Source organism: Phyllopteryx taeniolatus, chromosome 12, assembly GCF_024500385.1.
Source record: "Phyllopteryx taeniolatus isolate TA_2022b chromosome 12, UOR_Ptae_1.2, whole genome shotgun sequence".
NCBI classification, from domain to species: Eukaryota; Metazoa; Chordata; class Actinopteri; order Syngnathiformes; family Syngnathidae; genus Phyllopteryx; species Phyllopteryx taeniolatus.
The window spans coordinates 5,399,177-5,417,437 of NC_084513.1; the positions used below are offsets into that span (position 1 = coordinate 5,399,177).

General features: G+C 43.4%; 1 protein-coding gene across 1 annotated transcript in view; it reads right to left on the minus strand.

The window, feature by feature from the left end:
- Nucleotides 1-18,261, minus strand: part of lats2 (large tumor suppressor kinase 2) — a 46,791-nt gene that overhangs the window by 7,820 nt on the left and 20,710 nt on the right. The window contains exons 3-6 of the mRNA XM_061792482.1: nucleotides 8,877-9,009; nucleotides 7,177-8,726; nucleotides 1,614-1,841; nucleotides 901-1,255 (exon numbers count right to left, since the gene is read on the minus strand). Coding sequence (XP_061648466.1) covers nucleotides 901-1,255; nucleotides 1,614-1,841; nucleotides 7,177-8,726; nucleotides 8,877-9,009 — 2,266 coding nt within the window. The remainder of the gene's footprint in view (nucleotides 1-900; nucleotides 1,256-1,613; nucleotides 1,842-7,176; nucleotides 8,727-8,876; nucleotides 9,010-18,261) is intronic.

Genomic DNA, 18,261 nt, shown 5'->3' on the forward strand with positions numbered 1-18,261 from the left:
AAACCACATTCTGCACGTGTGACAACAGCGTGGCTTCGTAGTAAAAGAGTGCGGGTACGAGACTGGCCTGCTTGCAGTCCACACCTGTCTCCCATTGAAAATGTGTGGCGCATTATGAAGCGTAAAATACGCCAACCGAGACCCCGGACTGTTGAACAGCTGAAGCTGTACATCAAGCAAAATGGGAAAGAATTCCACCTACAAAGCTTCAACAATTAGTGTCCTCAGTTCCCAAACGTTTATTGAATGTTGTTAAAAGAAAAGGTGATGTAACACAGTGGTAAACATGACCCTGTCCCAGCTTTTTTGGAACGTGTTGCAGCCATAAAATTCTAAGTTAATGATTATTTGCTAAAAACAATCAAGTTGATTAGTTTGAACATTAAATATCTTGTATTTGAAGTGTATTCAAGGTTGAACATGATTTGCAAATCATTGTCTTCTGTTTTTATTTATGTTTAACACAACATCCCAACTTCATTGGAATTGGGGTTGTAAAATTGACTAAAAATTTAAATAAATCAATAAATACTTCCCTGAAATGTACCCAGTTTTAAATTGATCTATTACCGGCGCATCGGATTAAAACAAATAAAAATAAATAAGACATTCCAATATGGTCAAAATGTTGAATATCAGTGCCAGTAATCGGCCCGGTTGATAATTGATCTATCCCTAATAGAGAACAAAAAAAGTCAACGCAAAACCACTACCTCAAAGCTTAGCAGTGATGAGTTTAGGATCCTTTCACACCTCAGAAAGAAGACGAAGACAAAACGTGTCTACTGCAAAGCAGAGCTAATTTACGTACAAACCACAACAGCATGTCTACAATCATCAACACAAGGTATTGATGTTAGCTAATTTACCTACTAGTGTCGAAGTATCCAAGTACCTTACCTTTCTGGTAGTACTTGGAGTTGTGGGTCCATCGGAAGCCTGTGCACAGGCCGAAGTCTGTCAGCTTGATATGTCCGTCCAGGTCGATGAGGATGTTGTCGGGCTTGATATCCCGGTGGATGAAGCCCATCTTGTGGACGCTCTCGATGGCCAGTGTCAGCTCAGCCACGTAGAAGCACGCCAGTGGCTCAGGGAAGACGCCCATGCGGATCAGAAGGCTCATCATGTCGCCGCCGGGGATGTAGTCCATGACAAAGTACAGGCTGTCGCGGTCCTGGAAGGAGTAGTAGAGTCGCACGACCCACTCGTTGTCCGCCTCCGCTAATATGTCACGCTCAGCCTTCACGTGGGCCACCTGTGTCATTGTCCACCCGCATAAGATCAACCACAAATCCACCCAGAAATACACTACCTACAAAAAGTTAGGGATATTGGACTAAGGGGTGAAATTTCAGAATGAACCTAAAATGCATTTAATCCTTTACAAGTGAACTTCATTCTATTTTCTTCAAACTTGTCGAGTCCAACTGTGAAATGCTTAGTACTTTTTGCATGACTTGTTCTTATCTATCAAGCAGCCGGAAAAGGCAAATTTTGATCCATGAACGGACCAATACATTTATTTTAACAGTTCTCTTCATCATGCTGTTGACGTTTTGACATCATGAGACCAAAACAACACCTAACAATTGATCAACAGTATGAGGCGTCACCTGGTTCCTGTTGAGGACGTCCTTCTTGCGCAGGGTCTTCATGGCGTACAGGGCGTACGTGTCCACCTTGCGCGTCAAGCACACCTCCCCAAAGGCGCCGATGCCCAGGGTCTTGATTTTGACAAACATGGACTTCTCCATCTTGGCTCGCCGCAGCCGGTTGTAGTTGGACTCCTTCTGGTTGAGCATCTTTCTCATCTGGCCCTGCTCTGCCTCGGACAGGCCAGCCTGGGCAAGGGGAACAGGAAGCATCAAGAAATGCTTAGAAGTTGACTCATGGTGTTATTTGCTTGCAGTAACTGTACAACTACGGTTGCATGGTATATCGGACTGGCAATCAAAAATGAAACGATACCACGTGATTTTAGTGCTGCTACTTTAAGAGTGACAGGCAGTAGACTGCGAACTAATTAAAAAAAAAAAAAAAAGATTAAAGCATACTAAATAGTAAACCACACTAAGCAGCATACAGTCAATTTTACTTTTATTTTTATCAACGAGGAACATATACAATAATTTTCTTTAATATTCTTAATTACCGAATATTCCATTGAACAAATAAAAATAGAAATAACTTGAAGTTCCATGTTTTGTCTTATCGGTATAGAGATACATTAAGCCAGAAGTCAGAATTTTGGTACAGTAAAAACACTTAGTCTGACCGTAAAAAAACACCTCAGGAGTATAGGCCAAATTCATGGTATGCTCACCATAAAGATCTCATTGTCTGAAATAAACTCTGCAGGGAAAAATTGTCCAGAATTAAAGACAGTCATCCACTAAGTGGTTTGTGTGGATTGTTGCTACCAAATCCCGCTTTAGGCGACAAAATCATGAGTGTTCCCGGGTGGATATGGATGTTAAGAATGTCAGCTATGTGTGATGTCAAAGCCCGAAGCAATTATATGACTTGTGATATGGTTAAAGCTCCTCTTTCTTGGACTCATACATGGTCAGCCTGCAGCCATTCATAAGCCATTTATTTATTCATAAGCCAATCATATTTATTCCTTCATGCATATTTTAACAACTTATGGAGAGTTTGTTCATTTTAGACTCTGTTTCTTTATGAATTTTTGAGTGCCAAAATAAAACACTATATCACCTGACTTCCATCTGCAAATTCTGTTTGGCTTTTGATCATTATTTTGTATATTTGCGCCCTTGGCTTTCTATAATTAAAGTTGATCAGTTCATCATCATCATATGATGTCTTTTTCTGTGTTTAACAAGTTTTCCAATAATACCAGCTTTTTGAAAATAGGATACGGATTAAAAAAAGTTACCAGTATGACAGTTTGAGACTTTGATTCATCAAAAAGGTCACACTAAATCTCAACCCATATTGTCTTTGTATCAAGACGTTGGGGCATTTTCACGAGTTTTAAAGATGAATAATTTTATTAACCGTTTCTGCTTCGGTCTCCTGACTGTGGTTGGGGCGTTAACTCCCTTCACCGGTTGCAGTCGCGGAGTGAGAGGCAGGCTGCAAGAAGCAACAGAGGCACATACACACTGAGGAATGGGGCTTTTTTTGGGCGTTACTGTGCATTAGTTTCAGTGAATATTCTTTTGCTCACTAAATTTTCGCCGTCGCTATACCTCCGCACCTCCCGCATGGACTCGCTACAACAGCGCACCGTTGCACTGCGCACGCATGCATGCATGCATGCATGCGCGCGCACACACACACACACACACACACACAGAGATCCCAATCACATTTACATTTGAAAATACCTGTAACAACTTGCTTAATATTCGTCTTAGGAAAAAGATACTTACAGGTATATCTGATAATGCTAGTGTCATGCAGTTGAAATTTTACACATATACTTTGATTTCTTTCAATGTCATGTCAAAGTCAATGTTATCTTTCATTTTGTTCTCAGGCTGTGGGACTGCCATTTGTGACGCATTTTTGTCACAGGTTTTCATACTGTTTGTCTGTGCTGGTTTTACAACTGTATTAATTTCTGTATTATTTCTTTTGCGACGTACTAAACAGTGGCGGTTGGTCAATAAGGGAACAACCCAAGTAATCCATACATACAGAGAAAGTAGAACAAATAAGATCAGAAATGAAGTCGTGTGTAATAATGTGAAATGAGAAGGAAAAGGTATTGAACCCATGAAGAAAGGGAGGTGCAAAAAGGCATGGAAAGCCAAGACAACACCTAAAATCTATCAATAATCAAACAGCAATCCAGCCCCTCGTCAAAGCAAGTGAATATCAGCGGGTTCAGTCCTAATTGATGGCCTACAAAAAGGTCTCATTGCCAAGGTGCGCGCGCACACACACACACACACACACACACACAGGCACCAATCAAAAGTGGGAGGGATTGGAGCAGGATCAAGAAGCAGGTGACACGCTCGTTTCTTGTTGCGCCTTCCATCTCTCTGTATTTCGTCTGCTGCCAGTGTAGACAAAAATGCCTGCACCTCCTCAGTCGACCACAAAAGCTGCTTTAAGCCTGCCACACTGCGCAACGTGGTCGAACCGGACCATCGCGTAGAGTTGCCAACACACCCCCGCACATGAGCAATTCACAAGTGGATGCCTGGCAAACCTTTATAAGTGTTCGATGCTGTGTATTCAGTATCTGGTACTTTATCACATTCCTTAAACCATAAAAAGGTAGATTAAGTTAAGGAAGAAGCAGGATGCTAAAGAGAGGTTGTTGGTGAGAATAAAAGCGAGAGTGGATATTTGAAAGGAGGCTCGCTGCCTCCATTCATTCGGATGCAAACAGCATGTACCGTATTTTCACAACTATAAGGCGCACTTAAAAGTCTTAAATTTTCTCCAAAATGTTGTGTGATGAACGCGCCGCTTGACTGACTGGGAGCATTTCCTGCCGACACGCTGCTTATATAGAGGAAAGGCGGACGTGACTGAGGAAAGCATGCGGCCGTTAAAGGGGGAGGGTGCACGTGACAGAGGCACGCCCCCAGTAGGTATACAGCGCCGGTATATGCATTGTGCAAAACAACATCGGTTTGGCTAAGGACCCCCGAAAATGGCACTACGAAGAGACACGCTTACGAAGCACAGTTTAAACTGCAAGCTATCAGTTACGCGGAGGAACATGGTAATCGAGCAGCCGCGAGAGAATTCAAGCTCAAAGAATCCATGGTTCGCAAGTGGAGGAAGCAGGAAAACAAGCTTCGCCAAGTCAAGAAGACGAAGCTGAGTTTCCGCGGAAACAGGGTGAGGGTGGCCCGAGTTGGAAGACAAACTCGAGCAATGGATTAATGAGGAAAGAACACCCGGGAGAAGCGCATCTACAGTCACCATTTGACTGAGGGCAATAACGCTTGCAGAAGAAATGAAAATCGAACATTTTCAAGGAGGTCCGTCTTGGTGCTTTTGTTTTATGAAACGGTGCCATCTATCCATCCGAGCAAGGACTACCGTGGCGCAGTAACGTCTGGCGGATTACAAGGAAAGGTTGGCCATCTTCCGCTCTTACTGCAGTAAAAAGATTGCTGACAAACACATCTAGCACAACCACATCACCAACATGGTGCACCACATTGTAGAGAAGATGGGGACCACCACGGTAGCGATACGCACAACGGGGCACGAGAAGTCGGCTTTTACTGTTGTGCTTGGTTGCCATGCTAATGGACAGAAACTGCCACCTATGGTGATTTTTAAGTGGAAGATGCTGCCTAAAGAAAGGTTTCCAGCCAAAGTCATCGTTAAGGCCAAACAAAAGGGCTGGATGGACGAGGAAAAAATGAGAGAGTGGCTGAGTGAGGTGTACGTAAAGAGACCGGATGGTTTTTTTCCATGCTCAGTCCCTGTTGATTTGTGACTCCATGCACGCCCATCTCACAGCCGCTGTGAAAACCCAAGTGAAAACCTAAGACTGGGAGACAACGCCGGGCGGGTTACGCCACCATATGTGAATGGATTGTGGATGCCTGGGCTAAGGTATCTGCTTTGACTGTTATCAGAGCTTTCGCGAAAGCCGGCATCATTGGTGAACAGCCCCCTGGCAACGAGACTGACTCAGACAATGACAAGAGGGAACCCAGCATGTTTGATGGAGAACTTGCCCAGCTGTTCATTTAGGATACAGAAGATGAAGACTTTGATGGATTTGTGGATGAGAATGTATCAAAAAATAACGTGAGTACATTGTTAAATACCTCAATAAAGTACAACCGAACTCAGTTTTGCTCCCGCTGCCTTTTTAAAAACATTGTTTTAGCGTGCATTCATGCTGCCGTATGTTTTAAGATGCCGTATGTTTTACCATGCCTGCGCCCAATAATACGGTGCGCCTTATGTATGTGTTAAATACAGAAATAGACACCGTAACTGAGACTGCGCCTTTTAATACGGTACGTACATTCTGGTCACAAGCTTTGCTTTTTCACCCACAGGTACATCATACATCATTAATATAGTTAAGTATTGATGTAAAACAATATTTTATGCTTTATATACTATTTAGCCGGCACGGTGACAGACTGGTTCAAATCCGGCCTCCCCTGTGTGGAGTTTGCATGTTCTCTCCGTGCCTGTGTGGGTTTTCTCTGGGTACTCCGGTTTCATCCCACACCCCCAAAATATGCATGGTAGGTTAATTGTGGACTCTAAATTGCCCGTAGGTGGGAATGTGAGTGTGAATGTTTGCTTGTCTATGTGTGCCCTGCGATTGACCCTAGTGAGGTAAACTGGTAGGGGAAATGAATATAGTATTTATATGGCTTGATGCGAGGCGGCTCGCTGAACCCGTAAGGGAAAAGCTTATCTGCGGCAACGTTAGGACGGTGATTCAAATTTTGAATTGCGGCAAGACTGATCGGCCACTAATGAAAACCGTCGCCTAATCACGCACACTACGCGACAGCTCAGTCGAGTCGCTCGGTGTGCGGTAGCCTGTAGACGCCATTATGGTGAAAGTGACAAGTCACTGCGCTTTAAGAAACACCTACATCTGTCAAACAATCAGATGACAGTCACGGCACGACCCTTCTCCGCCTGTGTTTTACAACCCGGTCAGAACACATGGGGTGGAGTGAGGCTGGTTGGGGGTAGAAGTGATACAACGGAAAAGGGTTAAAAGAATCTGACCTGCCTGACGAGAAATATCCACCCCCCTCACTTTGGAGGCGAGACAAAATCAAGGCCAGCAAAATTAGAGTGCTGGGCTGTATTCAGTTACTTTTAGTACATGCTGCAGATCACAAAAAAATGAACGGTCTCTCAGTCTCTGGATATGGCCCTGAATACCTTGCTTCGATTTCCAACATCCTATCTTTGTGAGGCTGGATTTTCTGCAATGAGGGCGACCAAAACAAAACTGCGGAATAAGCTAGACTTAAGTACCGTAACACACTTCAGGTGTCATTGTCTCCCATTATCCCAAGATGGGACCGGCTGAATAAAAACAAGCACAGGCTCCCACTAATTACAATTTAATTGACCAAAATAATTTTTAAAATTTGTTTCTATGCTGATCTGTCAAAATATTGCATTAAATAAAACCGGTATTTGTCTGTGGCAAGTGGTTGAGGACTACTGGCCCTGAAATGGTTCCCTTACCTTGGACATTTCCTGTTCCAGCTGAAGGCGGCGGTTGAGCTTCTGCTGGTAGGTCTTCATGACATTCTCGATGTGCTGCTCCATGTAGAACTTGAAGGCGAAGGGTGAGTAGGTCTTGATCCGGGATTCTCGCTTCTCCTCATCTCGGCCGTTTTTTCTAACTGGGACGGGCGACGTCTGGATCTGCTTCTTGTCTTTGACCATTTTTTCAACCTTGCCGGGCTTTGTCTTCTCCTTAATCTGCTGGGATCCATCATCAGTCGCTCCGCTGCCGCTGTGTGTACTTCGAGAAACGGGACTACTGAGATCCTGAGTCCCACCCACAGCTCCGGCCCCCTCCAGGGCTCCGTTCTCACCAGGTGACATAATGAGATTCTTGGGGTAAGGTGGTGGCGGACAGCGGGGCTCCTGGGGGGGTTCCAGGGAGTAGGTATCCTCTGGCATGTAGGCCAGTGGTTCTGCCGTTTCTTGGCCTTGGGCGGTCATCCAGCTAGGATGGCACGGTCCCACCGCTGTCTTGGGTTCCGGTCTCATTACTCGAATGCTCTTGACTGGCTGTTGGATAGGTGGAGATGTGACTGCTGTGATCGTGTTGGGAGCACCCAGGGAAGGATCCTGGGGAGCGCTCATGGGAGGCCGAACCCCGTTGGACACTGTGGAGCGGCTGTTGAAGGAGTTGGCCCTGCTGGGCACCCTGACCTCACACCTGAATGGCCCCTGGGGTTGGGGCTGTCTGGCTTGGGGGGCCCCTTCAGGACCTGGGGGCCCCGCCCAGTGGTGCTCATACAAGTCCAGGTTGAGGCTTGCCCTGGATGGCGTCATCAAACCCTGGGGAAGATCGGGGAAGTCCGGGCCCATGGGTGGCACTCCGCCTGGGGAACGGGACATCATGTGGACCTGGTGGGAGGTGGGGCTTGCCTGACGTGGGTGCGAGTGAGGAGCCAGGTACAGATTAATGGGGTATCCCCCTGCACCTCCTCCTGGCCCATTCTGGCCCATGGCCCCTTTACCTTGGATGTTTACATAGTTGTCTGGGGCAGCCATGGGGGATGGTGCCATCTTGTTCTGAAAGGATGCAGTTCTCTTGATTCCATAGCCTGCAGGCTCCATTAAGTGAGGCCGGGGGTGGCTATAGTCATAATGGGGGCCCGGCACTGGGGCCCCTGGTGGTAACGGTTGACCGGGGACATTGTAGCTCATCATGGGCCCGTGTTGCTCCATACCACCAGGATAGCCTTTCTGCTGGGCCCCGGGGGGGTACAAGGGGTTGGCCGGGTTACTCTGAGGGGCCATCACTGGTGCGTAGGTACCCATGCTGGGCGGTTGATTCATTGAGTTCCCCATGCGGGGGCCCTGTGCCGCTCCAGAGGGTGGCATCATGTAGTTCATGATAGGGGGAGCACTCATGTAGGGTCTGGGCATCTCGCCTTCTGGACAGTATCCGGCCACACCCTCATACATGGGGTGGTAAGGGGGCATAGCACCAGCAGCTTCACCTGCAGCCTCAAGCGAGGGACGGTGGTCCATCGAGGGGGGCATGCCAGCTTTTCCTAACATGACAACAAACAATTTAGCAATCCGAAAGGAATGGGGTTTTTTTTTGGTTTGTTTTTTTACTTTTTAAATGCACAATTATAGTGCGAGCAAGGGGTACAATTAAGATGTTCTGACCGTACCCCCCCAAAGTCATAAGTGCATACCTGGCGAAGTCTGTTTGATAATACGGACAATGAGCTCGTTGCGAGGGTCCAGGTAACCCATCTTACTGATGTATTCCAGGGCCGCCTCAATGTTCCTGCTCCCCGTTTGCTTCAGCGCTCGGACAGCCATTTCCTGTGGAACACAGAACAGAATGTGAGGACTGCCACCAAGGCAACCCTAAACATCCATCGATCCATCCATTATCCAGTTTTATCCCGTTCAGGGTTCAGATGGAGCCTATCCAAGCTGACTTCGGGCAAAAGGCAGACTACTACCCTGGACTGGATGCCAGTCAATCACAGGGCTCATATAAAAAGAGATGATTCACACTCACATTCACACTGAGTGGAAACTGAATCCAAGCTGTTTGCACTGAAGTTACATGGGTGTACCACTCCACCAACAGTATACCCTAAACATATGAAAATAGGAATGTGCCGTCTTTATAAAGTTCACATCTATACATTTGTAATTTAACATACTCAGATTTATTGGTCTATCCTTATCTCATGTACCATATTTATATCATATTTGATGTCTATATTGTACATCTAATGTACCATATTTACATCTACCTATACACCCCTGTAATGTACGATACGTCCATGAAAAGAATTTAAGCACCTGTAAAGTACCATGTTTACATCACACTTAATGTCTACTATACACCTGAAATTTAACATATTTACATCATATGTACTGTTCTATACACCTTCCAGAGCACAGACTCTTCTGGAATGTTTGGGGAACAGATAAATACATTCCTGTATCCATCTGAGAAATCTCTAAATCAGCATGTATCAGCAACAGATGGTCCAGGAACCACACAAAAGGCACAAGTGGGTCAAACGGCTCAAGACAGGACACGTAATTTGCGGTTTGGGAGTCATTTTTCTTCCCTTTTAATGTAGGTCATTGCTAAAAAAAGACGATCTGATCCATGCCCTTATCATAAAAAAGGCAAAAAGGGGAACGCAAGGGAAATTGTCACACCTACACGTTAAAATCATTGGCAATAAGTGTTGTTATGGCACATGTGTAACGGTCGTCACAGCTGTGTGACACTGCGGGGTGCGGTCCACCACCTGGGCTGGAAAAACCTTCTGTTATAACTGATTATTCTCTGCCTTGGTGTTAGCATTTACGTCTGGATTTTACCATCATAACCATCATTCCTGGATGACATTGCGATAACCCGGCCTGAATGTTTTTGCTGCATTTTTCAAGTGCATTCCTGATCTGATAAGTCCATGGAGAAAAAAAAAGGAAGCTCAGAGCCACCCAACAGATTCCTGCAAGGCGGCCAACGTTGCACTAATGTACAAACGGGAGTTTCCTGACAAAACAATGCACCACCCAAAATATGTCAGATTATTTTTTTTTGCTAAATAAGTTGCTTGAACTTCCATTTATTTAATTCGTGACATCTTAGGATCAATTCCAAAAGCCAAAATTCTCTGATCTCTGAACACATCACCCTTAATGTGAAATTCAGACGTCCACCAAGGCAAAACTGTTGACAAAACTATTTAGAACCTTTGCTTTATTTATAAATATACTATACTCTATTTAGAAACATACTCTGCAGTTGATAGACGTCAGAACAGGAACAAGAAAAATTTGCATTCTGTAATTACTCCAGTCCTGCAGGTAGCAGTGGTGCATTTCCAAGCATGAGTTGGTGGCCCAATAACTCATTCAGGTCCTCCATTTATGACTTTTCTAGTTCTGTTCCAAATGCAGTGATGTAACCTAAATGAGGACGATACCATCCATCTCTATAAACATACCTCTAGTAAATAGTAATGGCTAGACTTTACACCGATTTTAAATCGGCCTTATCGGTATTGGCCGATAATTAGCATTTTATGCTGATCAACTTTAATGTCATAATTCGCCGATCCGATCAATGACGTCATTGATCTGCTCCGCAAAAGACATTTATTCCGCGTCGCCATCGTGCACAGTATATTTGAATCCAAAAGCTAGTTTATTTTTAGCCTTGTCCAGTGTCTTTTAGCGTAGTCCTGTAAATATCTGACGGCCAATAAAGTTATTTATAAAAAAAATAAAATAAAAAAAACATGTCGGCGGTGTGGAACAGACAATGCGTAATGCCCGGATCAAACTACAAGACAAAGTTGTTCTTTCACGATTGCACTGTCAGACAATGCGGGTGAAGTAATTTAATTAAAAATAAAGTAATTTAATTACCGTAAGTTAGCACCCATTATTTCTGTCATGTTGGTTTGACCTGACTGATTAGAATAGATGACCTGACGAGAGCAGTGATTTCCAACCTTTATGGGGCCAGGGAACAAAAATCTCACGGCACACCAACAAACAAAAATGTCACAAAAAGTGGATACATTAATTACTGTACTTACTTCCTAGAAGACCATTCATTTGTTCTGTCTGTCACTATGCCTCACTGGCATAAATAGATGAAAAGATACATTATGTATTGTATATTTGAGCAATTAAGTACACAAGTATATACAGTAAATGAACTGGTCATTTAAATAGACACATTCCTCCATGTGATCGGATCGGTGATTGGTTATTTAAACTCGCTGATCGGTGATTGGCCTCAAAAATCCTGATCGTGTAAAGCCTAGTAATGGCAATGGTTTTCGACACAACAGAGCAGTAGAAGTGAGTGTCCGGTGTTAAGACTTGACACCCCTGTGTCGGCACAGCCTAATAACCTGAGGCCCCTTGAAATGGGACATTGCAGTTTGGAAAGTGCACGTTAACACAGCCCATGCGGGTTGTCCTATTAACATTATGAGATGTGTACAGATGCGAGCATATTTTCTACGACAAAAGGGATCACTAGATCGGAAGCCGGAAAATTCATGGGTCTGGTACCTTACACAAACTGGGGAGCAAGCTGGGAAAATACAGGTGTGAAAGAGACTACCATCGCCAAAGACAGGAAATTGTCAAGTCGACTTCATCTCCTATTCTGTTATGCCGGTGCCATTTATACAAAACAGGTGGAAAATACCACTCTTTCGGGGGTAAAAAAGCTAAATTTGCTTCTTTATTTATTTTAACATGTGCCACATTCAGGTTGCAAAGGGTTGGAACATTTCTGATAAATTGCCAGAACGTTTTTCGTCAATTTCCATGGGAAGTTAAGCTGGAAAATTTCCAACTCAAAACTTTCCATAGGAATTTATGGGAATAAACTGGGAATTAAGGGTAATTTTAAGGAAAGATCTACTTATGACAAAACAATGTTTATATTTATGCTTGAATGTGATACATCTATGCAAAACAAATATAGTAGCTCTACTTTTCTACAGGCGAGGGCATTACAGTACCTTAATCACTTTTTATTTTATTTTATTATTATTATTTTTAACTTCTACACTTTTATCTGAAGCTTGCTCGTAAAAACTCTAAAAAACTACCTTGTGTTTAAAGCCACCCACTTTTCAAGTGAGCAAACGTATTGGAACAGACAAATTAACTTAAAGTCAATAGCATTTAATATTTAGTGGCATAACCCTTACTTGCAATAACTGCATCAAGCCTGCAACCCATTGACTTCACCAGACTGTTTCATTCTTCATTTGAAACGCTTTTCCAGTCCTTTACTGCAGCCTCTTTCAGTTCTTGTTTGTTTCTGGGGGTTTCTCCCTTCAGTCTCCTCTTAAGGAGGTAAAACGCATGCTCTATTTGGTTAAGGTCCAGTGATTAACTTGACCAGTTTAAGACCTTCCACTTTTTCCCCCAGATGAAGACCTTTGTTGTGCTGGCAGTGTGTTTTGGGTCATTGTCTTGTTGCATGATGAAGCTCTTCTTGATTAGTTTGGATGCATTTTTCTTTAAATTGCCAGACAAATTGGTTTGCCAACCTCCACAGGGCAGGGGAGAAAGAATCACAATCCACGGTTCGAAGAAGACTTTGAGAGAAGAAATATAGAGGCCATACCACAAGAAGCAAACCACTCATCAGCAAAAAGAATCGGAAGGCCAGGATGAATTTTGCAAAGCACCACAGAGATGAGCCACAAAAGATTTGGAACAAAATGTTATGGACTGATGAGACCCAGCTTAACCTCTACCAAAGTGATGGAAAGCCCAAATTATGGAGAAAGAAAGGATCTGCTTATGTTCCAAAACACACAAGCTCATCTGTGAAGCATGGTGGAGGTAATGTTATGGCTTGGGCTTGCATGGCTGTTTCTGGCACGGGCTCACTATTCTTTATTGATGTAACTCATGATGGTAGTAGCAGAATGAATTCTGTAAGTCTACAAAACCATTTTGTCTGGCAGTTTACAGTAAAATGCATCCAAATAATAATCGGGAGAAGCTTCATCGTGCAACAAGACAATGACCCAAAACACACTGGCAACACAACAAAGGACTTCATCAGGGGGGAAAAGTGGAAGGTCTTAGACTGGCCAAGTCAATCACTGGACTTTAACCCAATAGAGCATGTATTTTACCTCCTGAAGATGAGAATGAAGGGAGAAACTCCCAGAAACGAACGAACTGAAAGAAGCTGCAGTAAAGGTCTGGAAAAGCATTTCAAATGAAGAATGCAACAGTCTAGTGAAATCAATCGGTTGCAAGATTGATACAGTTATTGCAAGGGTTATCCCACCAAATAATACTGTATTTTTCGGACTATAATGCGCACCAGAGTATCAGGTGGCACTTTCAATGAACGGGTCTATTTTCATACATAAGGCGCACCGGATTATAAGGCGCATTAAGCGAAACAAAGCAGTCAGATAAGTCACTTATACACGCACACCAGTAAGTGTTACTCCACGGGGCTCCTCACTACAGTAGCCGTAACAATTCGGCATTGTAGTTTACCAAAGTCATACAAAAACATTTTGACACATTTTTTAGCACCGTGTACCAGATAAAATCAGTTCGAAGTCAGTAAGCACAAACAGAATTCATACATAAGGTGCACCGTCGATTGAGAAAATTTTAGGATTTTAAGTGCGTATTATAGTCCGAAAAATACGGTAAATGTTATTCAATTTAAGTTAATAATGTCTGTTCCCATACTTTTGCTCACTTAAAAAGTGGGTGGCTTCAAACAAAAGGTGCTCTGTCCTGAGTTGTTTAAACATCTAGATGTAAATACCATGAAATGCAAGCTGGAATTCTGAACCTTTGTCTCATAATCATCTTTTCATCTGAAACCTAAATGTCTTCATTGTACAACAGAAAGAAAGGAATTGACCTTGCCGTTCCTATACTTTTGGAGGGCACTGTATCCTTCAGTCAGTATTATGCTCAAATATATTTTCAACAACTACATTCAAGTTCCATATTAAGACTCAACTTTCAATTTGGCAAATCCTTATTCCCAGAAATTCACATTATTTGCCAAGTAAAGTTTTACAATTTTGCCACTCTATGCCACAATGAGTGTCCGATTCCAGCAGAAACATTGGTATTTAGTCAGGTGTCGGAAATTTTCTCACAAGTCCTGGCAAGCAAGAGGAAAGAAAGTACGCGTTCTTGAGAGGTTTTATGAAACAATAGGAATTATTGAATCCTTTGGCTACTCTGTCAGCTGAAAGCAACTTCCAAGGACACAGAAGTTACCTACTTGGTGTTGTCATCTCCTCGCAATGCACAACAAAACATTGGCCGCGCAGCCCCTATGCGGCACTTGACGCGCACACGACACAAATTGTCGGTGAGATCATCTCTCATGATTGCTACGTTTTAGTCACATGCTATGATGAGGTACTCAGCTTTCCCCTTGGTTCCACATACCACCTACATCGCCGCCACCATGATCGATTTTGTAGTATAATTAAACATCTGGTTATTAGGGCCATTTGTTCTAGCAGACACTGTTCCACAGTCGCCATTGTTGTTGGTTTGTTCCTTGTTCAGGAAAGGAAAGTAAAAACGACTACCGGAAATGGCCATAAAATGCAAAGGAAACTCCACCCTGTGGTGTCCTAGCCAATACCAGCCATAGCGACACCCCCGACTGCAGGACATTTTCAAAACAGTGCACGTGGGTTGCGCTCGAGTACAAAGGCGCACGTGATAGCCGCAGTGACGTCAGCGTGGTCGCTGCCCGTGCAAGTATAAAGAAGCATTAAGTCCGCTTCGCCAATAGTTGCCGCTAAACTGCAGTTTGACACATTGGCGAATCGTGTGCGTCAGTAAGAAAGGTCTTTGTTCACAATTATCTCTCATTGTGATAATAGAAATTTCATGTATCAAAAGTACTACTGGTAATCAATATTCGGTGTCGGTGAGTACCCGGGCCATTAGTTTGACAGTTGTGTGTTCGAGAGTGAGTTTGAGTGAATGAATGAGAGATTGAGTGAGTGCACACATTAGTAATAAAGTATAGCGTGAGGAAATGAGTGAGAGAAGAATGATTTTCAGAGAGATTGTGTGAATGAATGAAAGACGTAGGTCATTTGGAATCTGAAACCTCAACTACCAAATCCAATACAAGAATTGTATACCTATTTTCACGACCTTAGGGCGCACCGTACCAAAAAAGGTGCAGTCTCAGTTACGGGGTCTATTTCTGTATTTAACACATACATAAGACGCACCGTATTATTGGGCGCAGGCATGGTAAAACATACGGCATCTTAAAACATACGGCAGCATGAATGCACACTAAAACAATGTTTTTAAAAAGGCAGCGAGAGCAAAACTGAGTTCAGTTGTACTTTATTGAAGTATTTAACAATGCACTCTCGTTATTTTTTTATCAGTCCTCATCCACAAATCCATCAAAGTCCTCATCTTCTGTATCCGAAATGAACAGCTGGGCAAGTTCTCAATCACGCCAGGTTCGAGTCAGTCTCGTTGCCGTGAGAAAGCTCGAACAACAGTGCAAGCAGACACGTTAGCCCCAGCATCCACAATCAATTCACAAATTGTGGCGTAACTCGCCCGGCGCTGCCTCCTAGTCTTAGTAAAGCTGTGTTCGCCATCTGTCATCCATGGCTCCCACGCCGCTCACTTCACTTTGAACGCCCTGTTTACACCAATGTCCAGGGGTTCGTCAAGCCTCCCGGAATGATGGCAAGCCCCGAGTTTTTGCACTCAGTCGAATGGTGACTTGAGACGCTTCTCCCGGCTGCTCTTAGGTCATTAATCTATTGCTCGAGTTGGTCTTCCAACTCGGGCCACCTCGCCTTGTTTCCGCGTTTTGTTTTTCTTTTTTTTCCCCCGCGGAAACTCAGCTTGGTCTTCTTGACTTGGCGAAGCTCGTTTTCCTGCTTCCTCCACTTGCGAACCATGGATTCGTTGATCTTGAATTCTCTCGCGGCTGCTCAATTCCCATGTTCCTCCGCTGATAAATGATAGCTTCCAGTTCAAAACTGTGCTTCGTAAGCGCGTCTCTTCGTAGGTGACATTTTCGGGGGGGGAGGGGGAGACACAATCCGATGTTTTGCACAATGCACACCCCGGAAATGCTCGCAGTCAGTCAAGCGGTTTAAAAAAAAAAAAAAAAAGAAAAAAAAAAAAAGAAAAAAAAAACCCCGGCACGGGGGCGTGGCTTTAGAAGAGACCTCCTTCACACACCCTCCCCTGTCCTCAGCCACGTCCGCTTTTCCTATGTGTAAGCAGCGTGTCGGCAGGAAATGCTTATAAAAATAAAATTAAAAAAAAAGTCAAGCGGAGCGCTCATCGCGCAACAACATTTATCGATGTTGGAACTCAGTGCACACATAAGGCGCGCCGCATTATAAGGCGCCCCGTCCATTTTGGAGAAAATTTAAGACTTTTAAGTGTGTCTTATGGTCGTGAAAATACGGTAACTAAAAAAGTTCCAACAATTTTGCAGCCGAAAAAAAGAGCATTATTATGTATTAAAAGCAAACTTTTCTGACGTATTGCTATTGTGTTGCCGTGGCAACCAATGTTCCAACGACCAAGAAGCATGAATTCCACATATTTGCAATCTAAATATTGATTAGGGTACGACTAATATGGATATTTTTTCGGCCGATGCTGACATTTTAAAGAATAAAATTCCAATATTCAGTCAATCAGCCAATTAATAAAAAAAATGTACAATGAATAAAATAATTTTTTTTGGTCACCTAATGCTTAGAACAGTGATTGGCAACTTGCCGTCCTTGGGCACACTTTTGAGTGGCCCCTCAATTATCCATCCACGCAGGCACGGGGAGAACATGCAAACTTCACACAGGCGAGGCCGGATTTGAACCTGGGTCCTCAGAACTGTGAGGAAGATGTGCTCAGTCAGCTCCCGTTGACTTCTCCTCGCCACCCTGCCGCCGCCCCTCAATTAATTTTAGGGGGGAAAAAAGTTTAAATTTTTTTTGGGGGGGGGGGGGGGATTTTATTTTTATTAAATTTTTTTTAATAAACATATGGTAGAGGAAACGTGGCCAGCACTCACACTCAGAGTGGCAACTCGATAATTTTTTTTTTTTAATTATCAATAGGTTTCCTCTTCTGTTAGAGAGAAGTTTTAAGTTGTAATAATACCATTCACAAGACAGCACATTGCTTACTATTGTGCCAGAAGAGTGGTGACGCTATGATGAAAATAAGCAGGATGAGAGAGCAATGACGCAATGGCGAAAAGCTGTGGTAAGAGAAAACCAGACCCAGAAAACTGGGGTTTCATGTGCCCCCCTGGTAGCGCTGACTAAAAATTGTGGCCCCCGCCATCATTTAAGTTGCCCATCCCCATCTTAGAACAATAAAGATATGAATTAAAGGCAGAATATTTGACTATTTTAAAATATTTTGTATAGTATTTGTTTAACTTTACAACAGAGAAAAATCTGTAAAAATAGGCCGATTTTTTCAGATGTTTGTTTGACTGTCTTTGTCTTATGATGTGGTGTGTTAATGCGTTAAAAAAATAAATAAAAAAATCAGCCGATTTTTGCCAATTTGAAAAGGGCTAATATCGGCAGATTAACCGGTCGGGCCCTAATGCTAATGTCACATGGGCGGGTCCATACGAAGGACAAAAAAAACCCACACACACACGTAACACTTTAAAACTACATCAACACTCAGTACAAATACACACTTTAGAGATACATATGCAATACACAAACAGCTACATAGACAGAGACACACACACATACACATTATGAATACACACTAGCAAACACATTTCACAACTACATAACACATACAAAACTTCATACACACTCAGTACGACATGCACACTTATTACACACACACATTGCTACTTAAAATGTCTTAAACACACAAAAATGCACACTTTACAGGTACATACTGCACCCACTCATTACACACTCACACATACCAGGGCTACATACACACAGGCATGTACAGTATATGCACAAGTACACACACACGCAGAGTTTTTCCTGTAGTGTCAATGCGTGGCATACCAGTCCCACCAACCTC